The sequence below is a fragment of the Pongo pygmaeus genome, chromosome 6, assembly GCF_028885625.2.
Source record: "Pongo pygmaeus isolate AG05252 chromosome 6, NHGRI_mPonPyg2-v2.0_pri, whole genome shotgun sequence".
Classification (NCBI taxonomy): domain Eukaryota; kingdom Metazoa; phylum Chordata; class Mammalia; order Primates; family Hominidae; genus Pongo; species Pongo pygmaeus.
This window is the reverse complement of record NC_072379.2, coordinates 42,946,728-42,974,553: the sequence shown is the minus strand read 5'-3', so window position 1 is coordinate 42,974,553 and position 27,826 is coordinate 42,946,728. Positions and strand designations below refer to the sequence as shown.

Sequence of the window (27,826 nt, the reverse complement as noted above, 5' to 3'; positions counted from 1 at the left end):
AATCTGTATTCGTATGTTTCTTCCCAGTTATGTCTTTAAGGCCTAAGACCAGACACTCTACTGCCCTGTACCTGCCTTTGGAGCTTGAATGGGGAAGGGGACAGGGAGGAGGGAGGTAGGGGTTAGGGATAGTTCCCCAAGGACTGCCAGGAGGAGGAATGGGTGCTGGGCAGATGAAAACACCAGCATCCTCCCTAGATTCTCGATAGGCAGGAAACCCCACCTTCCCTCTTTCCTCTTCCCATCTTCCTCATTCCCAAAATAATCTCCCCCCATAACCTGAGTGCTGCATCAGCCTGGGCAGTGATCTGATACTCTGGTTTATATACTTTAAAACAAAGGTGTAAATAATACACAAGTCCCCTAGGGATCTTGTAATGAAAAGAAGAGTTTAATATCCCAAATAAAACTCTAATGAAGAGTTTAGTTTTGTTTGTTTCTTTGTATGTTTGTTTTGTGATTTGATTTGATTTGGTTTGATTTAGAGTGCCCTTTTCTGTGCTGGTTGGTGTCTCAAAACACCATTTCAACACACCACTCTTAGGGAGGAAAAGGCAGGAAATGAACTTTCACCTGCACCCATCCACCTTTCTCCCTACTATGATACAGGACTCGGCATCAGCCAAAGTTTCTGTAAAAACAAAGAACTTCTGGCAGGCAGCAGCTAGTCAGGTGATTGAAGGCTCCACAGCAGGGAATCTATGTGTGCTAGGCTTCTTGTACCCACTGCTGGAGACCCACATGAGTCTTCCAGGTCCAGGTGTTAGCCTCTGGCGAGGAAGACATTCCTTGTCTAAGGCAGACACTGGCCATGCAGGAGGAAACACATGAAGCAAGCTAGAACCCTGGGCACCAGGACACTCCAGGCATCCAGGGAGGACTGGCTCACACTGGCAGCTTTTCTTGGAAATGCAGCACTTCAACTTTAGGTTCTGTGGGTTCTACTGGGGTAGAGGAGTCAGACTTGTCTCCAGAGCACACTTGACTTGAATGGAGAACTGGATCTCAGAATTCCAGGCCATCTCAGCTTCCTCTAAATAGATGCATGTGGTTCACAGAGGCTCACAAATCAGAGCTGGGCAAGAAGACTTAGGAATATAATCCTTCAATACTAATTATATTTCTGCCTCCTTCATTGACCACATCAAAATTTGTAACTCAATTGCAAATCAGGCTGATACCATAGAGTTTATAATCAGTTTGCTAGTGTCATTCTAGCGTAGTTGGTTTGCTTGCAAATGCAAACAACCCATTTTTAGTTATTCCATTCCTTCCACCAGTCTATTCATTCTAGAGGAATGAGGCTCTTTAGTGTGCAATGTTTTATGGTGGTCCTAAATCATGGTCCTGCTCACTTTTGATTCCTTTTTGAATCACAACTTCAGACAGTCACAGATCCAGAACCAGTTGTATCATTGAAACAAACACTCTCACCAATCTCTTCTCCCCATTCAGGGCACACACATGCTTCAACCGACTGGATCTTCCACCGTATCCCTCGTACTCCATGTTGTATGAAAAGCTGTTAACAGCAGTAGAGGAAACCAGCACCTTTGGACTTGAGTGAGGACATGGAACCTCGCCTGACATTTTCCTGGCCAGTGACATCACCCTTCCTGGGATGATCCCCTTTTCCCTTTCCCTTAATCAACTCTCCTTTGATTTTGGTATTCCATGATTTTTATTTTCAAACCAAATCAGGATTGACAAAAGCTGTGCATGAAGAACTGCCTTCTTCTAAGATCTAACCTTCAGGCTTCTCTCCTCTGTTTTCAGTGAACTGCTAGCCTGTATGCAATATTAAAAAACAGCTGTCTCAAGGTCTGTGTATATCTCCACATACCTCCATTACTAACAATGAAATATGAATGCAAGTTAAGCTACACTTGACCAAATGGTAATAAATGTTTACTTCCATTTCTATCATTGAAGGGAAAATGTGAGCATTAAGCACTCCAGGCTTTTATATGCCCATGTCTTCTGAGCAGAGCCACCATTTTTTATAATTTCTAACAACCAACTCCAGAACTAGGAGCTGATTAACTCTTTGTTTTCCTCTCCATCTACTTTTCCCTGTGCATAATATCCATCCAAAGGACAACAGTGGCAAAGCTGAAATTTTTATACATTCAACTCATGATTCACATGTGGCATCAGTCCCATCAGCCGGAACTAGCCTAGACATACGGTGCAAATATTCTAACGATTAACAACAGCAAGAAAACACCTGCTGCTGATGCGATGCAATGCATCCCAATGGTTGTGGGGATTGTGGGCTCAACTCAAGAGAAGTTTAGGAGGGGGAGCATCCCTAGTGAATACTCACATCACAAGAAGGACAAACTTGTGCACATGTCCAAGAAAGAAAGCTTCTTGATTGATGTAGCATGAAGGATGAGGCTTCAGCCCCCATTGTCTTGTGTAGAATGTGGCAATGCCAACTGGAGAAAGGGAAGAAGGACATATTACCTTGGTTTGAATCCCTGAGTTCTGTACTGTTCTGTTTTGTTTAGTCTAGCCACAGTTCTTCACAAAGGAAAAAAAAATGTGTAGATGATACCATGACTTTTGTTAAAGCCATGACTTTTGTTTGGTTGGCAGACAAACCCTTTTTTTTAAACTTTGATATTGGTTTTTTTTCACTTTTTTTTTTCCTTTTCCTTTCTTAATCATGGAGTTCAAGTTCCTTTGCATTCGATTGCCCATCGGGACCACACTAGGAAGCTGCAGAGAGTGATGGTGCTTGTTAGGGATCAAGGGCAACATAGTACTTCTCCTTCACCCATAGTAATCCTCCTGGGGCAGAAACATAACACCCCAAAGGCACGTTGATTTGTATCAAAATAAATATCCAGTTTCTTTTAGCATTCAGTGAAAACATATCTCAGAAAACTTCATGTTGTCAGAAAAACAGTTGCAAGCTCCAAAGACAGCCTAACCTCTCAATTACATTTGAAATAAACCCAACCATAATGGTCATTTGCTATTTTTCTAACGTTGTTATCCATGTTGCCTGAAATAGGTCATAAATGAAAGTGTTTTTCTTCACTGGGAAAAAGAAGAGCTCAAGAGACCCCACTATTTAAATGTCACTTTATTGTTTTCCATATTAAAACAAGGGAGAAATGTAAGACGAAGTGAATTTCATATGAAGCCACGCCTAATGGCTCATTTTACCAGTTTGTGTCTGGACAGTGTGTTATTTGTGTTCCTACACTCTAAAGCATTCCGGCCAGGAGCGGTGGCTCATGCCTGTAATCCCAGCACTTTGGGAGGCTGAGGTGGGGAGATCACTTGAGGTCAGGAGTTCAAGACAAGCCTGGCCAACATGGTGAAACCCCATCTCTACTAAAAACACAAAAATTAGCCAGGTGTGATGGCACATGACGGTAGTCCAGATACTTGGGAGGCTAAGGAAGGAGAATCGCTTGAACCTGAGAAGCAGAGGTTGCAGTGAGCCAAGATTGTGCCGCTGCACTCCAGCCTGGATGACCGAGGGAGACTCCATCTCAAAAAAATAAATAAAAATAAAAGCATTTTTTTTAGTAGGAATTAGCTACAATGCCCAGCACCCCTTGAAGTGATGTGTCCATTGTCAATCAAGGAGTATACATTATAGAAATTTAGCCTTTTATTGTCTAAAAAGAATATTTACTGAGACAGGATGGAATGTGTAAGTTATATGATATAGAATTTGAGGGATATGTAAAATTCAGTACATGTTCAGCATCTGAAGAATAATGGATTCCAATGGAGCTATTATTTTATTTATGAAATCAGAGCAAAAGGACTATGCAGATCACTGAACCATATCCTTATTCTAACTCTTGCAACAGCATCTCTAATATAGGGGCATCTTTTATCTTTAGAACTTGGTGTTATATATATGTAAATACTCATTAATTCAAGCACTCTCTTTCTAGTACTTACATTATTTGTCAGGCATTGGAAAGGGAGAAAGCTGTTTACAAGATGGACCGGCTCCTGGAGAGCTTTACAATTTATATAAATAACTAATTAATCTATTAATTAGATTAATTAATATCTAATCTACCTATATACAAAAGGAATGCAGTATCTCAGAAATTATATATAGATAGGTAACTTTGGCATACCTGATTTTTCAACTACCGTTTCCTTATCCACCAGCACTACTGATGTCACAGCTATAGATCTATCCCACAAAGCATAACAGGAACATTATTTCACAAAAGTGCAAAATTTCATGAAGAAATGCTGATGTCACGGTCACCTGAAAGAAGATGAAGCTTGTAATATTTTATTGCAACCTTGCATAGAATCCTTAAGGAAGAAAAACAAAAAGAAGAGGAACACAGAAACAAGTTATGGACATTCATGTTTACCTTATTTATAAGGCTGATTTTTAAATTATATATAATTTTTCATTCAATATGTATATGAAATGAAATAGCTATAGAACTAAATTTCACTTAGGTGGAGGTATAAACCACCTTAAATTATATAGTTCGGGAGAAAAACAGATCTATTTGTTACCACCTGTAATTTTTTTTTAAGCATGAGTTTTCTCCATGGAGGCAAATTGCAAAATTAATCACTTAAAAATTTATAAGCCACAATCTCCCTAAAACAATTGCTTTTTGTAAGAGTGTAACGCCTTTAATCAGGGGACAAACAAGAACAATAAATAAGAAAAGATTTATGTTACAACTTTGAAAAATGCTTTTAAAATTCTATAAAGTGTTATAATAATTTCACGGATATCACAAATGTTTTATGCTACAGTGTGAAGATGATAATCCTAAAAATGGAAATTGACTCTGTGGGGTCAGAAGTATTCTAAATCTACTGAACTCTTTGTAATTTCCTATGTATATAAATGAGTGGAGGTTGTGAAGATGCCGAGAGAGTGGTGAAAAAATTAAGAAAAAGAGACATATGATTTGGGGGAGCAGGCGTTAAACATGCAAGATCTAAATTTTCTTTTAATACATGACCATATGTCCTTGAACAGTAAGTATATTTGTGTGGCAAGCCAATGGCTGAGTTTTCCAGGGTAGTTTTAATATTACATCCATCATATTGTCAGTCCATATGTCAAACCATGTGTCCAAAATTTGGGTTCGGAAATTTCTCAGTTGCCACAAATATTTTCCCAGTCAAGATGAAACACTTTCAAATGAAAGTAGTTAGAACTTTACTTAACAAATGTGGTGCTTTATTATTATTATTATTATTACGTACTTCCGTGTTCATTATTAAAACTGCTGCAATACTATATCATAAAAATCTGGGATGGATGTTCCAGCCATCATAAGGTCCAAAAGAGAAAGTGTTATTTTCCTGTTAGTGACATGTAGTCCCTTTGTTCTAGTAGAAAAAAAGGTGCCTAGAGGTAGTATATAGAGTAAATATTGTTCCTTTAGCCTACTTCCTGCAGCTTCCAATTTATCCAAGGAAATGTCTACAACAATTTTGTTCAAAAGTCTGTTCTAGTCAATAGCAGGAGAAGTCCACGTTATTGGGCTGATTTTGCTTACATCAGCAAGAGAAATGTCACGTGATACTCAGGCCGCGCTTTCTCTTCCATCACACCATCTTCAAGGAATGTCAATAAACTCACTTTGGTATGGCATTGTGTATGCTCCTTATTGCAAACGGAAGTCTAGGACAACACATAACAATCTGTGTCCTGCCTTACACTCTCGCTGGATGTAAGCAATAAAACAACACAGAAGGTTACCAGCTGCTATGATTTTTTTAAAGTCCCAAGAAAAAAATTATTTATCAAAAAAGCATAATATGTGCTCACAAATCCATGAATAAAGAAGAGAGCTTTTGTAAAAAGTTCCTTGTGTATGGCTGTAAGAACCCTACACAAACCACACGGGCAGCATTTTTTTTAGTGCCCTTTATGTAAACCAGTTGTGCTGGTTTATATAAATTCCTAGCTATGGAGATGCTTCTATGAAAGCTCCAAGCTACTGCCTAACACCCAGTGTCATCCCAGGACAAGGGTCACCACTAGGCAAATATATTGTGTCCTATGGCTCGTATCACAAACTCCCAAGATGAAAACAGCATGATCTCCTTCCAAGCCTCTAAAAGACAAACCATGTGGCTCTTACTGGGTGGTTGGAAGCTGATTTATTCTTTAGAGAGAAAATATTCTATTATTAGAAAAAAGTGTGGGGAGTACTGGGAGAAGGAAAAACCTGACAGACTGATTTGGAAACAGAGAGTCATCTTGATATGGCATTTTTCTTTTATTATTATTATTATTATTTTGAGACAGAGCTTTGCTCTTGTTGGCCAGGCTGGAGTGCAATGGCGCAATCTTAGCTCACTGCAACCTCTGCCTCCCGGGTTCAATCAATTCTCCTGCCTCAGCCTCCCGAGTAGCTGGGATTACAGGCATGTGCCACCCCATGCTCAGCTAATTTTGTATTTTTAGTAGAGACGGGGTTTCTCCATGTTGGTCAGGCTAGTCTCGAACTCCCGACCTTAGGTGATCCACCCACCTTGGCCTCCCAAAGTACTGGGATTACAGACGTGAGCCACCATGCCCGGCCGATACTGCATTTTTCCACACGTGCTGGGCTGACTTCAGATTTATTCTAACTGAAAATCACTTTTCTCCTAAGGCATAAAGAGAAAATCTGGACTAGATCATCATTTATAGTCATATATAGATTATAGTATTCTGCTTTAATCTTATTCTGAACTCAAGATTGGACTTTAGGTCTCCTGATTTCTTTTTTATTTTTATTTATTTATTTATTTTGAGACTGAGTTTCACTGTTGTTGCCCAGGCCAGAGTGCAATGGTGTGATCTCAGCTCACTGCAGCCTCCACCTCCCGGGTTCAAGCAATTCTCCTGCCTCAGCCTCCCAAGTATCTGGAATTACAGGTGTGCACCACCATGCCCAGCTAATTTTTGTATTTTTAGTAGAGATGGGGTTTCACCATGTTGGTCAGGCTGGTCTTAAACTCCTGGCCTCAAGTGATCCACCTGCCTTGACCTCCCAAAGTGCTGGGATTACAGGTGTGAGACCCCGCACTCGGCCAGGTCTCCTGATTTCTATGGCCATACCTTTCCAATTAATGTGCTGACAGCTCATTAATTATATACTGTAAGGGGAAAAGTGACACACATAGCTTGTACTCCAGACATGGTTTAGATGTGTTTATAGAGGATGGCTCTCAGAACAAGTGAAGGGAGTTATGGAGGATCAGGCTAACCTTTATCAGTGCTGCAGGAATTACATATCACATTTATGGCTGGGAATAGGCTTAGATACTTTTGTTCAACAGGTTTACCTTGGAGATCTGAGAACAGAATAGTTGATGTCAAGGCCACTGAGTTTTATCTTGAAGGCTACTGCCTTGTCACAAAATATCCTGTGGGGTCCCAGGCTCCTGGACCTGGCATAACCATTCAAAAATGTGCCAGGAGCATGAGGTATGCAGAAGAGATGGAACCTGAAAGAGTACAACTGGATGCCAGGAATCCACGGTCAGTGTGCAGTCACCAAAGAAGGATGTGGGCTGCTGGTTCCCACGGCCCCTCTGTGCGAGTTTGCTAGGGCTGCCAGAACAAAGAACCCCAAGGTGGATGGCTTAAACAAGGCTAGCAGTTTGAGATGAAGGTGTCGGGGGCTGGTTCCTTCTGAGGGCTGTGAGAAAGCATCTATTCCACCTCACTCTCCTAGTTTCCAGTGGTTTTCTTGCAGTATTTGGCATTCCTTGGCTTGTAGATCTCTGTCTTCATCTTTGTATGACTCTGTGTGTGTGTGTGTGTGTGTGTGTCCACACTTTTCCTTTTTATGAGGACACCATCATATTGGATTAGGGCTAACCCTAATGACCTCACTTTAACTTGATTAGTTCTGTAAAGACCTTACCTCCAAATAAGGAAATAGAATCACATTTGAGGTACTGGGTAGAGTTAGGGCTCCAGTATATCTTCTTTGGAGGACATGATTCAATATGTAACGTCCTCCTTCCCACCACCTTAAGAGCCTCCAGCAGTAATAGTAACAATCATAAATTCTGACATGCCTTCTATGTATCATCTTATGAAATAGCTACCTTTATATCCCTCTTTTAAGCTGAAAAAGAAAAAAAGTATAAAGAAGTTAACTAACTTGCCCAAAGACACACAGTTAGTAAAAGACATAGCCAAGATTTGAGAACAAGGAGCCAGCTCCAGGGCCCAAGCACTCAACCACACACCACCTCATTCAAGTAACCATTTATTGAATACTTGTTACATGTTGGGTCTTGTGCCAGACACAGGGGCCAGTGGCAGTCTTTGCCCTCAGGGAGCTCATGAACTAACAATATAATGATGCATTATTCTCCTCTAGTTGAGATTTGGCCCGATTCCAGTGTGAGTAGTCTTCCCAACCCAGCTCGCCAACCCTGGCTCCTGAGTACAATATGACGCCATTAAAAAATAATAAGCAACGTGCTACAGGAAAAGGCAACAGGAGCAATTGTCTCTGCTGGTGAGGAAGGATGGGCAGGAATGAACTCAGATGGAGACAGAATTTGAGCACTTATAAAAATGGGAAAAATAATTTAAATGTATTATATCAGAAAGAGGGAAACATTTTTTTCTGAAACAGTAAACAAAGAAATGAGCAGAGGTGACTCAATCAGCCTAAGAACCTTCATATCTTTAAAAGCTGGGAGAATACAGCTACAAAGAGATTTCTTTTTAATATCTGGAACTTCTGATTGAATTAGCATTAAAACTTATTCAGATTAGAATTAATTTGTTCAAATAATTGGGCAAGTTATATATGCCCAAGAACTTGTATTTCTTTCCATTTTATTCCAAAGAGTACATCCTATAGAGTTTTCTGTTTTTCTTACACAGTTGTTACATAATCCCTATTACTTTTTAAATGTAATAAAAATTGGGTCATGGCTTTTATCCTGTCCAGAATTTTATATTCACTCATAAAAAGAGCTTCTTCCCTTTTTCCAACCTTATTCTTTCAGTAGGAAAAATTAAATGACAATGGGAAATAACTCTTTTCTAAGATTGTGGTGGATCACATAAAAGGGCCTCAATTCTTCAGCCTCCCTGAAGTCACATCCTTTACCCTGTAACTTTGCAGTCACCTCCATCTGTGGTTGGTCATTCTGACTCATTCCCTGAACCACCCACCCAGCATAACACAAGCAGAGGCATGTAAAGTACTTGCGTGGCTGAGCTTGACCTCTCTCTCTTGTTGCTGTGCTATCACCATGAGAGCAGGCCTGGAATAAGAGGAGAATGAGAGATGTCAGGGGTCAAACTGAGCCAGGCTAGATCAACCAACAGCCAGCTGACCACCAGGTACTTGAGCAAATCCAGCCAGGATCATTAGAGCCACCCAGCCAACCTCCAGCTGACCCCAGAGACATCAACACTAAAAGTGCGTAGTTAAACACCAGTGATATTTTGTGATCACTGTACTTTTTTGGGGCAATAGATAATTGATCGAAAGACCATTCAGCATTCTTTCCTTTTTAGGATAACTTTTGAGAAGAAACACTGACAGTTTAACCTTAGGAGAGCATTCACTACGCATGGTAGCTACTCTTTAGTTTAAATTGACAATGGCCAAGTCTGGTGGCTCCCACCTGTAATCATAGCTACTCAGGAGGCTAAGGCAGAAGGACTGCTCGAGGCTCAGAGCTTGAGACCAGCCTAGGCAACATAGTGAGACCTTGTCTCAAAAAAAAAATAATTAATTAATTAATAATGAGACTGCAGAGAAAAGAGAAATTGGCATGTTGGCATAACTTTTCTGAATACAATTTGATGATATGTATCAAGAGTTTTAAAATATCAAGGGCCCAAGTTATGGTTCAAAATTGCATCTTGCTGGTGGATCTGGAGGTGACATCGTTCATTCAGGTCAGACACTAAATTGTTCTTAGATACTCTTCCCACCCCATCATCAGTAACACTCTATGTTTATCCTGGATTAGAACTCCTATGTAGACAGCAGGAACTAAAGGAAAATTATCCTGTATCGCATATTCCAAAAGATGAAGCCCCCATACACAAATTCTGTAGGGGAGGGTAGGAGAAAGAAGAACCCTAGTGGCAAAGCATTTATTCATTCAATTTATCAATAAATGTTTATTGAACATCAGCACTGTGCTGGGCATTGTTTTAGGCACTGGGGTTGCATCAGTAAACAAAACAAAGAATAAGTAACTAAATAATAGAGTATGTTGAGAGGTGGTAAGTGTGATGGGGAAAAAGGAAAGGAAATGAAGAGGGTTGAAATAAAAGGGATTAGAAATATAAAAAGAATTTTTAGGGAAGGTGCTGACAAAAGATGATGTTTGGGCAAAATCTTAAGAGATGAGAGAATGAGCGCTGACACTCTCTGGAGGAAGAGTGGCTTGGTCAAAGGCAACAGCAAATACAAATGCCTTTGAAACTGAAGCATTTCTGGTCAAGCCTGTGGTGACTTGTAGTTTTCATGTAGTTTTTCAGAAGAGCAAGCAGTAAAGGTAGAAGGCAATACTTCCTCAGTTCCACTGAGCTTCACTTAGATGAATATTTACCAGATTCTCCAGTTGGTCTGTGCTCACCTACCTGCTGTCCAGATGTAGGAGTCCAGGTGTCCAAATGAACAGAGGATTGAACCAAAACACACACACACACATACACACACACACACACACACAGTTCCTTAGCAAAAGCTAGGTCTAATTTACTCACTGAAGGACAAATAATTCTGGAAACTATGACAAACATCACAGAACAAGAAAAAGAAACAGCACCCTGAAGACTCAAAGGAAGAGTTCATCCCTGAAGATGACTCACTACTGGCAACAATTGAAATTATTAAAAAATTTCTAATTGGGCCAGGCGCAGTGGCCCATGCCTGTGGTCCTAGCACTTTGGGAGGCCAAGGCAGGAGGACTGCTTGAGGCCAGGAGTTCAAGACCAGCCTGGGCAACATAGCAAGACCCTATCTCTCCTAAAAAAAAAAAAAAATTAATTAGCCAGATGCGGTGGTACACACCTATAGTCCCAGCTACTCAGGAGACTGAGGTGGGAGGATCCCTTGAGCCTCGGAGTTCAAAGCTGCAGTGAGCTATGATCATGCCACTACACTCCAGCCTGGGCAACAGAGCAAGACTCTGGCTCAAAAAAAATATGTATTTTCTAATTGGCATTCTGAGTAGCTAGCCGGAAGATATGACCCCTGAGAAATAGAAGCAAGATACATAAAAAGAAAGCTGAATTGACTGAAAAATAAACCAAAACAAAAAAACAAGCAAACAATAGCAGACTTCCAATTAAGATGGAGCACTAAGCTGACTTGAAAACAACACCACCCTCATGCTCGAAATGTAAAAGGATGGTGGTGCACGCCTGTAATCCCTGCACTTTAGGATCCTGAGGTGGGCTGATCATGAGATCAGGAGTTCCAGATCAGTCTGGCCAACATAGTGAAACCCCATCTCTACTAAAAATACAAAAAATTAGCCAGGTGTGGTGGTATGTGCCTGTAATCCAAGCTACTTGGGAGGCTGAAGCAGGAGAATCACATAAACCCAGGAGGCAGAGGTTGCAGTGAGCCAAGATTGCGCCATTGCACTCCAGCCTGGGCGACAGTGCAAGACTCTGTCACAAAAAAAAAAAAAAAAAAAAGCCAGGCGTGGTGGCTCAGGCCTGTAATCCCAGCACTTTGGGAGGCTGAGGCGGGCAGATTGCCTGAGGTCAGGAGTTCGAGACCAGCCTGGCCAACATGGCGAAACCCCCTCTCTACTAAAAATACAAAAATTAGCCAGGCATGGTGGCGTGTGCCTGTAGTCCCAGCTACCCAGGAGACTGAGGCAGGAGAATGACTGGAACCCGGGAGACAGAGGCTGCAGTGAGCTGAGATCGTGCCACTGCACTCCAGCCTGGGTGACAGAGGAAGACTCCATCTCAAAAAAAAAAAATATATATATATATATATATAGTTTTCAATGTAATATACAGTGAAGCTAAGAAGCTAGCAATAAAAAGAAACCTACAGCTACAGTGGTTAGTAAGACTTGGTTAAACACTTTAAGGACATGGGTTTTCTTCTAGGTCAGGACTTGAGCCCTCGGTCTTCTTGTAGAGCAAGGAACTGAAAATGAACTCTTGGCATTTAACCTGAAGTTGGGAAAGTGCTGACTTCTTCATGAGTGGGTTGTAAAAACCTCCTCTGCTGGCACAGAGCAGGCAATAAGTTGTTTGATGGAGGAAGTGGTGTGAACCACAGATCCTGAATCCTGACTCATGGCTCATGACAGTGCAGAACACAAATTCATGTCATCCAAATGCTTTAGAACCCCCAAGCTCCACTGAGAAATTAAGCCAGAAATTTGTCTCCCAATCATCAAACTCTGTAGTCAGGACAGAGGCCATTTAGAAACCACATCACAGAGATTTTTTCCCAACTCAGACCCTATTTGGAACATTTAAAAATACAAAGTTACAGTTAAAATAGGAGTTCATCATCAAAAAAGTATAAAATATATAAGGAACTCCATGACTAGGAAAGAAAATCCACAGATGGAATGAGCCAATGGAACTTGAAATAGTACTGCACTCTAAAAAAGCCATAACATAAGTACTTTTAAATGTCCAAGTCGATAAAGAAAGATTCAAATATATGAATCAGGGATGAAAGATTATAAACCATGGAAAGGCAGGTTTGAGAAGAACAGTTTCTTTTTACTTTCTTTTTTTTTTTGAGACAGAGTCTTACTCTGTCGCCCAAGCTGGAGTGCAGTGGTGCGATCTCCACTCACTGCAACCTCCGCCTCCTGCGTTCGAGCAATTCTCCTGCCTCAGACTCCCGAGTAGCTGGGATTACAGGCGCCCACCACCACGCCCAGCTAATTATTTTGTACTTGTAGTAGAGACAGGATTTCACCATGTTGACCAGGCTGGTCTCGAACTCCTGAGCTCAAGCCATCTGCCCACCTCGGCCTCCCAAAGTGTTGGGATTACAAGCATGAGCCACCATGCTCAGCCTACTTTTTTGTTTGTTTGTTTGCTAAAACAAGTCCCTTGAAACCTGTAAGTATTTAACATGAATGAGAATGTTGGCAGCTTGCAGCACTTGAAAGACCTAGCTTCTAAAAATAAGTGAATCTGTATTTTTCATATACATATATTTACAAAGTGTACTCTTATTATAATTGTATGTTTAAAAATATTGCCCAGTTGATTTTTTTAGATTAAACTTCCATCAGATTGACCTAAGAAAACTGATTTTCTACCCTAAAAATTTTTTTCAAAAGGTTGATATGTAAGTGCCAGGCACAGTGGCTCACGCCTGTAATCCGAGAACTTTGGGAGCCCAAGGCAGGTGGGTCACCTGAGGTCAGGCAACACCAGCCTGGCCAACATGGCGAAACCCTGTCTCTACTAAAAATACAAAAATTAGCTGGGCGTGGTGGTGGGCGCCTGTAATCCCAGCCACTTGGGAGGCTGAGGCAGGAGAATCGCTTGAACCTGAAAGGCAGAGGTTGCAGTGAGCCAAGACTGGGCCACTGCACTCCAGCCTGGGTGACAAGGCGAGACTCTGGCTCAAAAGTAAATAAACAAATAAAATAAATATGTCATTCAAATTAGTTGTTATAGGAATTATAATCTCTTTCATTGGTATAGCAACATTTATATATATGTATATATATATATAACATAATAATTAACAAACCAAATCATATTTATGTATATATTCATATATATACATTATATATATAGTACAATACTCATAATTTGGTTTATTAATTACTGTTACTAATTTTTGTCAAGTTTATAAGTAAAATTTTTTGTATTTCTAATTCAATAAGTTACATATTTTGAGTCTATATTATTATGTACATATAAGTTAATGATGGTTAGGTCTCTTTTGTGGCTTGTATCTTTTACAAAGATTTAATGGCCTTCTCAATCTCTAACAATGCTCATTTAAAATTCTATTTCCTGGTTATTAAGAGTTATTAAGGGTACACATACCACCTATTGTCTAGATACCCATCAAACCTTGTACCCAACATACAGAGAATATGCATTCTTCCCTAGTTCAAGAAACATCTGCAAAAAAGAAAAAAGACTACATTCAGGATACAAACAATATCTCAATAAATGCCAAAGAACTAATATTTCACATCCTCTCACCACAAAATAGTAAAACTAGAAAACAATAGTTTAAAAATTAGCTGCAGAATAATAACAAAGCACTAGGTATTCACAATTCATGGATACAGCTGAAACATCTTCTTATGTATTTGATTATCTAATGCACATCTCTATTCAGTGGGCTAATTGGCATATCAAACTTGCATCAGTTAGGGCTTTGATCTGGAAAGGAGAGCCACTCTGAGTGCTATGGGATAAGGATTTATTATAGGGATAAGCCTGATGCTGTTGTGGAGCTGGTGAAAAAATATGGAAGCTTTAGCATCTGATGGTGGATCTGAATCAGGAATGCAAGCCAGATATAAAGCAAGAGAGAACTAAGACAGTTGAATCTTACAAGGATAAACTAAACCCAAGAGGAAAAAAAAAGATAAGCCCTTCTGTTTCTCACTGCCTTCAACCTCAAAAGTGTGAGTAACCTGCTGAAAACATTGTCTCTTCTCATCATGAAGCTGTGCACATACCTGACCCAGGACTCAGAGAAACTGCATGAGGAGATCCTTCTCTCAAACTCTTCATCTAACCCACCAGCACTTCCTGTTGGCCCTCCCATGAAATAATTTCTATTGCTTTTTACCAATTACATTGCCACTTTCCTAATCCAAACCACAATAATTTCTCACCTATATTGTCGCTGTAGTCTCCCATGTGGCCTTACTACTTCGAATTTTGCCACCCTCAGTCTATCCTCCACATTATAGCCAGGCTAATCCTTCTAACATGTGTTAAATCACGCAGCTCTCCAGCTCAAACCCATCAATGATTTCCCATCAGCTCATAAATCCTTGCATGGCCTGCCCCCGGCTACCATCCTTTCTCCAGGCCAACACCCAGTCACCTTTTCACCGGAGAGCCTTTACATCGTGATTTCCTCTGCGTGGGTTCCTCTTCCCCTGGACTCTGGTGGCTCTCTTGCTCACTTCACTTAGGACTCTCCTTACATGTGCCTGTCCAATATATCTAAAGTTCTGCCTCCAGCCCCTTCCCATTTCCTTTTCTTGCTTCCTGTTTTTCCATACTACTTATCTCTAAGTTATATGCTATATCTATTTGTTTATTGGGTGTCTCCTCTATAAGAATGTAAACTCTAAGGAAGCAGGACTATTGTTTTGTTTACCATTACAGTGCCATGGCCTAGAACAGTTCCTGGCCCTGAGTACACATTCACCAGCTATTTCTTGAATAAATGGTTGAATTAATTTTATACAGAACATTAAAAATAAATGAGAAGTTAATTAATTCATATTATAAAGTCAGTATAACTATAATATCAAAACTGGAGAAAGTAGGCATAAGAAAATAAAACTATAGGTCAAACTCTTCTTTGAAAAATGATGTCAGCTGGGCATGGTGGCTCATGCCTGTAATCCCAGCACTTTGGGAGGCCGAGGTGAGTGAATCACGAGGTCAAGAGATTGAGACCATCCTGGCCAACATGGTGAAACCCCATCTCTACTAAAAATACAAAAATTAGCTGGGCATGGTGGCGTGTGCCTGTAGTCCCAGCTACTCGGGAGGCTGAGACAGGAGAATCACTTGAACATGGGAGGCAGAGGTTGCAGTAAGCCAAGATCACGTCACTGCACTCCAGCCTGGTGACAGAGCGAGACTCTGTGTCCAAAAAATAGTCGAATTAATACAATTCAACGCAATCTCAACCAAAATCCAAGTAGAATTTTTGTAGAAATTGACAAAATGCTTGTTTTTGAAATGACAAAATTTTAGAATGCTGATTCTAAAATTTATATGAAAATTCAAAGAACCTAGAAAAGCCATAAAAATCTTAAAAAGAAAAACAAAGTTAGAAGACTGAATGTACTGACTTCAAGACTTACTGTAAAGCTACCGTGACCAAGACAGTGAAAAGACAAATAAATCAGTGGAACAGTCTAGAGCAGCACTTCTCAACAGAATTTTCTGAGATTATGGAAATGTTCTATTCTTACACTATCCAATATGATAACCATTAGTTACATGCAGCTATTGGCACTTGAAATGTGGCTAGTGTAACTGAGTAACTGAATTTTTAATTTAGTTTTAATGAACTTAAATCTAATTTAAATAGCCACATGTAGCTAGTGGCTACCATACTGAGCAGTACAGGAACAGACAGTCCCATAGTAGGCCTATAAATATATGGTGAAATGGTTTATAACCAAGGTGCCAAGGCATTTTCTTATGAAAAGGAAAACTTCTTCAACAAATGGTGCTGAAAAACTGAATAGTGATATTTTAAAAAAAAAAAAGGACGAAGCAACTATCTCACACACCATATGCAAAAATTAACTTGAGATAGAGCCTACACATAAGCCTAAAAGCTAGAACTAGAAAGCATAGAGGATAACAGGAGAACATCTTTGCAACCATGGAGTAGCCTAATATTCCCTGGAAAGCACATAGAAAGCACTACCATGAAATTACAAATCGATAAACATTATTACAATTTAAACCTTCTGCTCATCCAAAGATGCTGTTAAGAAAAATGGATGCACAGACTAGATGTATCTAGCAACAGACTAGATGAGAATATTTACAACACATAAATCTTCCGGAAGATTTATATATCAAATACATAAACCACTCAAAAAAAAACAATTTTAAATGTGCAAAAGTCTTGAACACATACCTCATGAAAAAGATATACAAATAGCTAATAAGCACATGAGAAAGTACTAAACAGCATTAGTCATCATGGAAATACAAATTAAAACAATCATGTGGGGCCATTATACACTCACCAGAATAGCTAAAATGTTAAAACTCAGAGAGTACTAAATATTGGCAAGGATCTGGAAGTCTCATACATTGCTGGTAAGAGTGTTAAATGTTATAATTGCTTTTTGAAACCCTTTTGCAGTGTCTTAAGAATATAATTATATATCTACCCTATGACCCAGCAATTCCACTTCTAGGTATTTCCCAAGAGAGAGGAAAACATGTCCACACAAAGTTTAGTAGAAGAATTTTTGCTTTATTCATAATAGCTCAAAACTGGAAACAGTCCAGGTATCCATCAGCAGGAGAATGGATAAATACCATATGCATATATTCTGTTCTGTGCATAGAACATAATAGTACTCAGCAATAAGAAGGAACTTCTGATCTATACAATCACATGGACAAATCTTAAAAACATTATGCTGAGTAAACAAGATACAAATAGCACACTACATGGCATGGGCTAAACAATATTACTCAAAGTAATCAAAGCAATGTTTTAAAAGAATACAACATTATGACAGAGTAGATTTTATCCAGGAATGCAAAGATGTTCACTACATATTCAGATGAGAGGTAAAAAATAATAGTATCATCTTAATACATACTGGGAAAAATATTTTATGATATTCAATACCCATTCATGATTAATTTTTAAACTGTGGTAACCTGGCCGGGTGCAGTGGTGCATGCCTATAATCACAGCACTTTGGGAGGCCGAGGTGAGAGCTTCACTTGAGCCCAGGAGTTTGAAACCAGCCTGGGCAACAAAGTGAGACCACATTTCCACAAAAAATATAAATATAAAAAATTAGCCAGGCATGGTGGCATGCACCTGTGGTCCCAGCTACATGGGAGGCTGAGGCAGGAGGATCACTTGAGCCTAGGAGGTCAATGAAGCCACAGTGAGCCTTAATCCCACCACTGCCCTCCATCCTGGGTGACAGAGTGAGACCCTGTCTCAAAAAAAGTTATATATATATATATATATATATAAAAATATAAATTATATATAATGTATCTATATAAATTATATATGTACACACACACATATATACAGACATATGTACATATATATACATACATATATTAAGAATATACTAAGAATAGAAAAGTATTTCCTAAACTTAGTAAGTTCTACCTCTCAAAAACCTTCACAATGGAGACCATTACTTATGCTGTTTCCATAGCCATTGCAGAATAGAGAAAGGCTGACCTTTCCTGTCCTCTCATTTCCCAGGAGAAGATCATCAGAAACAACTTCCAAAGCATACTTGTTCATCTTGTTTTCTAATCTGACGTCTTCAGACCTCAGAACTGTAAATAGTAGAAACTAATGGTAGAGTCAACCCCGAGGTAGATTTTGTTTCTTCTTATCTTCCAGAGCTCAGGTGGGTATTTCTAAAGGCACGTTTTTGTTAATAATTACATGAGAAGTTATGAGAGGAGATTCCATTCACCTATGCTGCTGATGCTTCTTGAGACATTCAGATACTTTTCATGATATTGATGGCAGTGGCAGGCCATCTGGAACAGCCACTGCTATCACTCTGGCTATAGCAGGGAGGCAGGCCAGGGCTGCAGGCTCCCTGGAGCTGGAGGGTACTGGGGACAAGTGTGAGCCCTGCCTTTTCTGAGTTGGGACAAGGAGCTCCCTGGGTGCCACTGCAGCTGCCCAAACCATGGCTGCAGACCCAGGCCTCCTGCTCCGCCAGCTGCAGCTGCCCAAACTGAGGCTGCAAACCCATGCATCCCGGCACTCTTGGGGGCCCAGGAAGGCCCCCACCTGCCCTCACAAGCTCAGAAGTACCTGCTCCCGCTGTCTGGCTTCTCCCTGCTGTCAGCATTCACCCCAGTCTTGGAGCAAAGTCTGGGCAGAGCCCAGGCACAATAAATGGCCGCAGGAGGCAGACAGGTTCCTAGGTAGAAGAGGACAGGTGCCCAGTGAAGCCCCACCTTTCAGCCAGGGAAGGCCTGAAGTCTGGGGGCTGGGTTGCTGCCAGTCCTGCAGACTGGAGGGGGAATTCCTGGTGCTTTTCCTGGGCCGGCCCATGGCTGCCCATGGACCAATCAGCACTTCCCCACTCTGAGGCCCATAAAAGCCTCAGGCTCAGCCAGAGCAGAGGAGACTCTAGGACAACCAACTGCAGAAAGTAGCCACCCACCCCAGTGCCTCCTCCTCTCTGCTAGGGGCTGAATACTTGTGGGGACACCCGGGCTGCAGAAAGGAGTTACTCACAGAGGGTCTCTGAGCTGTTCTACTGCTCAACGAAACTCCTCTTTGTCTTGCTCACCCCTCACTTGTCTGCATACCTCATTCTTCCTGGTTGCAGAACAAGAACTTGGGATCCACCGAATGGCAGAGTTAAAGAGCTGTTACACAAACAGGGCTGAAACATTCCCCTTGCTCACCACGTTGTGGATGAAGAGAAGGACAGAAGAGCTGCAGCCTCTTGAGGAGCCCAGACCTGGGAGCTCCCCAAGCCAGAGCTGTGACTCACTCTTTGGGGTCTTGCAGTGCCTGGCATCTTTAGATTTCCAGGCACCACCGTGTTCCCCAGTGCCACCTGGGGAAGCTGTTTGCAGTATACCTGGTCCAACCACAGCCTTGCAGAGAGTGAGCGCCTGTGCCAGCACCTGGAGCTGCCCACACAGCTGCAGTAGCCAGCATGTCTGACTGTGCAGTGGCCGGACCCCACGCTGGCTCACACAGTCCTTGCAGCTCCACATCTGACTTACCCTTGGCAGAGATGGGATCCAGGCTGGTAGCATGAGCCAATCACAGCCTGCCAGGCTGAGTGGGTGGAATGAGGCCAGTGGGCCCAAGCAAAACTCAGGCAAAGGCACCACTAGCCAGAGGTTTCAGGCCAGAAAAGTGACACCCCAAAGATCCCATGACAATGTCGTTGCCTCATGCTCAAAGATTTCCTGTAGTAATTTACATAACAATAAATAAAAACCCCAAACATTACAGACAGTAAAATACCAGCAATATTACATTTTCAACCAATTCAAAGTGTTCCACATTTTCTTTCTTCAGCCAACATGCTCTCCTTTTAGCACTTTCATTGTAAAACACAAAATTGCAGAGAAGTTCACTCAATCCATGAAAATGTTTCTTATACTTTTCATTAACTCTTCTACATGTATTAAGATATTTTGGTTTCTTAATCAGTAAACATATCAGAAGTCATGTATCACATTTTAACCTGGGAACTGAGTCACACATTTATCAGTCTTTCAAAGTTGATAGACGTTGGTTTATCATTTCACTGGATTCCACAACATTCTCCAAACAGTTGACATGTAACATGGTGTAGCTGCTTCACTGCTTAACGTCCCAGATCCCCATGCCTTCAGATCATGACCCTCAAATGTTTGTGGATTTTTATTTAGTTTCACAATAAATCTCCTCACCAGAATTGCTGTATATAATTTTGATAGAACAACTGTCATTCTTTCAAATGCTCTCTGTTTTTGTTGTTGTGTTGTTTTTATTTTGAGATGGAGTCTCGCTCTGTCACCAGGCTGGAGTGCAGTGGCATGATCTCGGCTCACTGCAACCTCCGCCTCCCAGGTTCAAGCGATTCTCCTGCCTCAGCCTCCCAAGTAGCTGGGACTACAGGCATGCGCCACCACGCCCAGCTAATTTTTGTATTTTTAGAGATGGGGTTTTACCATGTTGGCCAGGATGGTCACAATCTCTTGACCTCGTGATCCGCCCACCTTGGCCTCCCAAAATGCTGGGATTACAGGCATGAGCCACCGTACCCGACCGTTCTCTGTTTTTAGAAAGGCTAAATGGCAAGGAAAAAAAGAGAAGAGATGACCATAGTAAGCTGCCTCTTTCTTACCTAAATTCTGAAAAATAGTTACTGAAAGATAAAGTCCAGTCTTACATTTGACTTAAATACTAATTTTGGCAGGAGAATAAGAAGTACAAATCAACTTTCTTTCTCTGACAGCAGATGTCAAAGGAAATAATGTTTTTTAGCTTAACTACTGATCTCAAAGGCATACTTATCCTTGAAGGCTTAGATCTGTAACTTGCACATAATTTCCCAGTACAGTATTCTGTTATTTAAAAATAACAGAGGTTTGGACATAAGACAAACTTCAACTTGAATTGATGTGGGGCAAAGAGGTTGTGACTTAAGCCCCCAACAATAAATGGAGGGATAGAGAGTAGCTAGGTGGGTGTGAGTTGTATTTAAAATAACCACAGTCCATGCCTGGCTGGCCGGACTGTGGAGTACTTACATTAAAAACAATTTTTATTTATTTTTTTTACTTCTATAATAAAAGTAATATATAATCATTTAAGGAAATTTGGAGAGTACAGAAAATAAAAGAAAATTACTCAACAAAGTATAGTAAAAATGATTTCAAATCATTCTTTTTTACAGTTTTTGCAAAACCAATATTGTCCAATGTTCTTAAATCCCTTTTAAAGTATTGCATAATGGCCATGCATGGTGGCTCATGCCTGTAATACCAGCACTTTGGGAGGCCAAGGAAGACGGATCACCTGAGGTGGGGAGTTCGAGACCAGCCTGACCAACATGGGGAAGCCTTCTCTCTACTAAAAATACAAAATTAGCTGGGCATGGTGGTGCATGCTTGTAATCCCAGTTACTTGGGAGGCTGAGGAAGGAGCATAGCTTGAACCCAGGAGGCGGAGGTTGCAGTGAGCTGAGATCACACTATTGCACTCCAGCCTGGGCAACAAAAGAGAAACTCCGTCTCAAAAAAAAAAAAGTACTGCATAATAACCTATCAGGTAAATATATCAAAATTCATTTAACCATTATCTTACTTGGATAGTAAGAGTATTGCATATTCAATTCAACCACATCTATTCATCAATATTTACGAAGTGTCACTTACACACACTGAGGATATAGAATAAATGGTCCCTTCTGATCTAACTAGGAAGAAAGAAAGTGTACACTTATAATGCAATTTGATAAAGATAAACTCAGGTTGATATTAAAACAGGTGGGCCAGGTAAGAATATCTGAGAAAATCAGGTATAGCGCTCTATACAGAAAAACACAGATCAGAACAACACAAGGAAACAAAAAGCACTTGGGTTTTTATCTTTCTAGTCTTTCTCCCCATTATCACTAACAATGGGCATTGAATTACCCTAAAAATCTTTGCCAATTTTATTAGCAAAAACGAAACCCCATTTATATTTCTCAAGGAAATATAAATTAAATTTGAACATTTCACTATAAAAAAATCTTTTATTTTCTTTGACCTCTTTCTAATATAGTGTTGGCACACCTCTTATTATGTGTTCTTCATTTAGGGTATGATTTTTGTCTATAATGCTTTTTGCTAATGTATTTCCAGCTTGTTTGCCTTCTAATTTTGCATATAACATTTTTTGATATGCAATAATTTTTGAATTATTAGGTAGTCAAATATTTTTCTTGGAGTTTTTTTCCACTGCTTTATTTCTTAGAAGTTACTTTTTCTTTCAGAAATCAGCTAATTGTCAAGGCCAGGCAAAGTGACTAATGCCTGTAATTCCAGCACTTTGGGAGGCCGAGGATGGATCATTTGAGGCCAGGAGTTCAAGACCAGCCTAGCCAACATGGCAAAAACCTGTCTCTACTAAAAGTACAAAAATTAGCCAAGCATGGTGGCACATGCCTGTAATCCCAGCTACTCGGGAGGCCAAGGCAAGAGAATCGCTTCAATCCAGGAGGCAGAGGTTGCAGTGAGCCAAGATGGCACCACTCCACTCCAGTCTGGGTGACAGTGACACCCTGTCTCAAAAAAAAAAAGAAAAAGTTAGCTAATTGTTTTATGTCATTTCTTTCTAGATTTTGTAGTTTTTGTTGTTTGTTTTACATTTAATGATTTAGAAGATTTGGGGCTTATTGTGGTTTCTTAAATATTATAACTATTTCAAAACTATTCTGCTATGTTGAGCTATCTTATTTCATACTGTATTTTAATATATTAGGACAGTTCTCTCCTTACGACATTCTTTTCCAAAAATTTTCTAGCTACACTCATTTGGATATTCTTCATGATGAACTCTGAGATAATTTTAACACATTCCAAAAGACATATTTTTGAGACTTATTAGAATTTTGTTAAAGATATTGATTTATTTCCAAAGAATTACAGAATCTAATCTTTTCATCTATGTATCTCTATTGAAGTATTTGTTTATGTCTCTTAGAATAACTACGTTCTTTAAAATAAAATATAAGCTTTGTGCATTTTTTTGTGAGGGTCATTTCTACATGCTTTATTTTCATTTTATTGCAAATGGAATAGTTACCCATTAGCTTTCATATCTCATTGTTGTTATGTAGGAATGCTATTGATTTATTTTTATTAAACCTAATTGTCTTTTAAAATGTATTAATTTTAATATTTTTTAGTTGATTCCTTTTTATTACATTTTACTTATTTATTTATTTTGTTTTATTTTAAAATTTTCTTTTTTGAGATGGGGTCTCAAGCTGTCGCCCAGGCTGGAGTGCAGTGGCACTATCCTGGCTCACTGCAACCTACGCCTCCCAGGTTTAAGCGATTCTTCTTCCTCAGGCTCCCAAGTAGCTGGAATTACAGATGCCCGCCACCATGCCTGGCTAATTTTTGTATTTTTAGTAGAGACGGGGTTTCACCATGTTGGTCAGGCTGGTCTTGAACTCCTGACCTCAAGCAATCCACCCACCTCGGCTTCCCAAAGTGGTAGGATCACAGGCATGAGCCATCACACCCAGCCCTTTTTTATTACATTTTAAAATAGCATAAACAGAAACAAGGTTTCACTATGCTGCCCAGGCTGGTTTCAAACTCCTAAACTCAAGCAATCTTCCCACCTCGGCCTCCCAAAGTGTTAGGATTACAGGCATGAGCCAGGTCCAGTTTATTCTTTTGGATATTCTAGAAGTAGAATATAGAATTCTCTATATTTAACAATTCTGACTATTCCTTCATGACCATTTAAATTCTTCCTTTCCAATATTAATGCCAGTGTGTCTTACTGCACTATTTAGGTTCTCAGCTGCAACACTGAATAAGAGTGGTGATAGCACGTAACTTTGCTGTGCCTCTGACTTCAACGATAATACTTCTGTAGGTTTTTTAGAGATGTATCTTCTTAAGTTTAGGAAATTCCCTTCTATTTTAATCAGTCATCAGTGGGTATTGAATATTATGCAATGTTTTTTCCCAGCATTTTCTGTCAACATAGATGAGAAGTAAATTGGCCAATTTCCACCTATTTGTGATTGTGGCTTTTGGTTGTGGTTGTTGTATATCAAAATAATAGATGACATTTGGTTTCTTCCTTAATTCCACTATGAGGATAGGGCATACTCTATAGAATTTCAGTCCTTTACAATTGCTGAAAAGTGCTTTACGACCCACTACATAAACAATAAATGTTCTTTTTGCAGCAAAATAATATATATTCTGTAGTGCTGTATGTGTATCATGTCAATTTTGTTCATTGTGTTATTCAACGCTTCTATGTCCTTTCTATTTTTTTCCCTGCTTGTTCTATCAGTTACAGAGAGGAATGTGTTAAAAATCTCAGGTTGTGATGGTAGATTTGTATATTTCTCCTTTTAGTTCTGTCATTTTGCTTCGTATATTTCAATACTATCTTTTAAAGATAGCATTGAATTGATTCTTTTTTCACTAATGCATTTTATCTCTTATAGTAATTCTTGCCTCAAAATCTACTTTGTCTAATATTTTTATAGCTACAACCAATTTTCTATTAGGCACAATAGGCATACATAACCTGGAGATATTGCAGATTCAGTTCCAGACTACTGCAGTTATAATATCATAATAAAGCAAGTCACATAAATTTTTTGGTTTCCCAGTGCATATATAAGTTATGTCTACACTATTCTATGGTCTATTAAGTGAGCAATAGCATTATGTCTAGAAAAACAATGTACATACATTGTACATTTTAAATGAATGTATATGCGAAACAACATACATTAATTTTACAATACTATATTGCTAAAAAGTGCTATTGATCATCTCAGCCTTCAGTAAGTTGTAATTTTTTTGCTGGTGAGGGGTCTTGCCTCCATGCTGATGGCAACTGACTGATCAAGGTGGTGGTAGCTGAAGGTTAGGGTGGCTGTAGCAATTTCTTAAAATAAGACAAAGATGATGTTTGCCACATTGATTGACTCTTTCTTTCACAAAAGATTCCTCTGTAGCATGCAATGCTGTTTGATAGCATTTTACCCACACAGTAGTGATGCAGGATTTTTTTGCTCCTTAGCTAGGCTCCTTAGCCAGGCTCCTTAGCCAGGCTCCTCCCCTGCAGAAGACGCGAATTCCTGGTGGCTCCACCCCATTCCCCCAGTGCCTGTGGGCCTCCAGTTCACTGCGGGCATGCTCAGGCAAGTCCCCTGTGCAGGTTCCCTTATCTGCACAAAACATCTGATGTAAACACTTGTGGGGTGGGTTGGAGATTCTCCGGGGACCCTTCCCTATCTGCCTAGGCCTTTGTCTGCCTCTTGCCTCTATCAGTAGGGCTTCCTTCAAAATTGGAATCAAAATTGCCACCATTTTATCAACTAAGTTTATGTAATATTCTAAATCATTTGTTGTCATTTCAACAGTGTTTACGGCATCTTCAACAGGAGTAGATTCCATCTCAGGAAACCACTTTCTTTGCTCATCCATAACAAGCATATTCCACTAAAGTCTTGAGCCCCTCAAAGTCATCCATGAGGATTGGAATCAACTTCCTCAAACTCCTGTTAATGTTGATATTTTTAACTCCTCCCATGAACCATGAATTCTCTTAATGACATCTAAAATGGTCAGAAGATTTTCAATTGACTTTGCCCAGATCCATCAGAAGATTCACTGTCTATGGCAGCTACAGCCTTACAAAATATATTTCTGAAGTAACAAGACTTGGAAGTCAAAATTACTCCTTGTTCCATGGACAGAAGAATGGATGTTGTGTTAGCGGGCATGAAAACAATATTCATCTCCTTGCACATTTCCATCAGAGCTCTTGGGTGGTTGGTACATTGTCAATGAGCAGTAATATTTTGAAAGGAATCTATTTTTTTTTTCTGAGCACTAGGTCTCCAGACCGGGCTTAAAATGTTCAGTAGACTATGTTGTAAATACATGTGCTGTCATCCAGGCTTTGTTTTTCCATTTCTAGAGCATAGGCAGAGTAGATTTGGCATAATTCTTAAAGGCCCTAGAATTTTTAGAATGGTCAAAGAGCATTGGCTTCACCTTAGAGTCATGAGCTGCATTAGCCCCTAACAAGGGAGTCAGCCTGTCCTTTGAAGCTTTGAAGCCAAGCCTGGACTTTTACTCTCTAACTCTGAGTCTTAGATGGCATCTTCTTCCAATAGAAGGCTGTTTCATCTACATTGAAAACCTGTTGTTTCGTATAGCTCTCTTCACCAATTACTTGAGCTAGAGCTTCTAAATAAATTCCTGCAGCTTCTACATCAGCACTTACTACTTCACCTTGAACTTTTATGTTATACAGATAGTCTCTTTCCTTAAATCTCATGAATCAACCTCTGCTAACTTCAAACTTTTCTTTGGCAGCTGCCTAACCTCTCTCAGCCTTCAGAGAATTGAAGAGAGGTAAAGCCTTGCTCTGGATTAGGCTTTGGCTTAAGGTAATCTTGTGGCTGGTTTGATCTTCTATCCAGACCACTCAAACTTTCTCCATATCAGCAAGAAGGCTGTTTCACTATTTTTATCATTCCTATGTTCACTGGGGTAGTATTTTTAATTCCCTTCCAGAACTTTTCCTTTGTATTCACAACTTGGCTAACTGGCTCAAGAGGCCTAGCTTTCAGCCCATCTTGGCTTTCTACATGCCTTCCTCACTAAGCTTAACCATTGTGAGCTTTTATTTCAAGTAGAAGACATGAGAATCTTCCTTTCACTTGAACACTAAGAGGCCATTTTAGGGTTTTTAATTGGCCTATTTCAATATTGTTCTGTTTCAGAGAATAGGGAGGCCTGAGGAGAGGAAGAGAAATGGGGGGCTGATTGGTGGAGCAGTTAGATCACACACAACATTTATCAATTAACTTTGCATGAGTGCAATTCATGGTACCTAAAAGCAATTACAATAATAACATCAAAGATCAAAGATCACGGTCCACCATAACAGATATAATAGTAATAATAAAGTTTGAAACATTGTGAGAATTACCAAAATGTGACAGAAAGAAATGAAGACAGCACATACTGTTGGAAAAATGGCACTGGTAGACTTGCTTGATGCAGGGTTGCCACAAACTTTCAGTTTGTAAAAAATGTAATATCTGCAAAGTACAATAAAGCAAATTGTAATAAAATGAGATATGCCTGTATTTACATGGCATAATTCTTTCCATCCTTTCAATCTCTCTGTAGCCTTTTATTTGAGGTGTCTGTTAGAAGCAACATATAATTGATATTATTTTTTAATTCTGTCCATAGCATTTGCCTTTTAATTGGAGTATAGATTCCATTTATATTTAATGTACTTGCCAAAAAACCCTCCTGTTTTAAAAAATTTACCTTTTTTTTTTTTTTTTTTTGAGACAGAGTTTTACTCTGCTGCCCAGGCTGGAGTGCAGTGGCACAATCTCAGCTCACTGCAGCCTCCGCCTCCTGGGTTCAAGTGATTCTCCTGCCTCAGCCTCCTGAGTAGCTGGGACTACAAGTGCCCGCCACCACACCCAGCTAGTTTTTTGTGTTTTATTTTAATAGAGATGGGGTTTCACTATGTTGACCAGGCTAGTCTCGAACTCCTGACCTCAGGTGATCCACCCTCCTTGGCTTCCCAAAGTGATCATCTATTTGTTTCTACTTGTCTGTGTTCCTTTTTTCCCTTTCTTGCTTCTTTTAAATATTTTTTATTATTCCATTTCCCCTCTTTTTTACGTTATTCAT

The 27,826-nt window shown here is 39.9% G+C and overlaps 1 protein-coding gene across 4 annotated transcripts in view; it reads left to right on the top strand.

Moving 5' to 3' along the window:
* HECW1 (HECT, C2 and WW domain containing E3 ubiquitin protein ligase 1) overlaps positions 1-5,614 on the top strand; it is a 460,467-nt gene extending 454,853 nt beyond the window's left edge. For all 4 annotated transcript variants that reach the window (XM_063667367.1, XM_054495635.2, XM_054495637.2 and 1 more), the window contains one exon: positions 1,456-5,614. In XM_063667367.1, coding sequence (XP_063523437.1) covers positions 1,456-1,567 — 112 coding nt within the window. In that variant the 3' untranslated portion in view covers positions 1,568-5,614. The remainder of the gene's footprint in view (positions 1-1,455) is intronic.
* Positions 5,615-27,826: the final 22,212 nt, after the last annotated feature.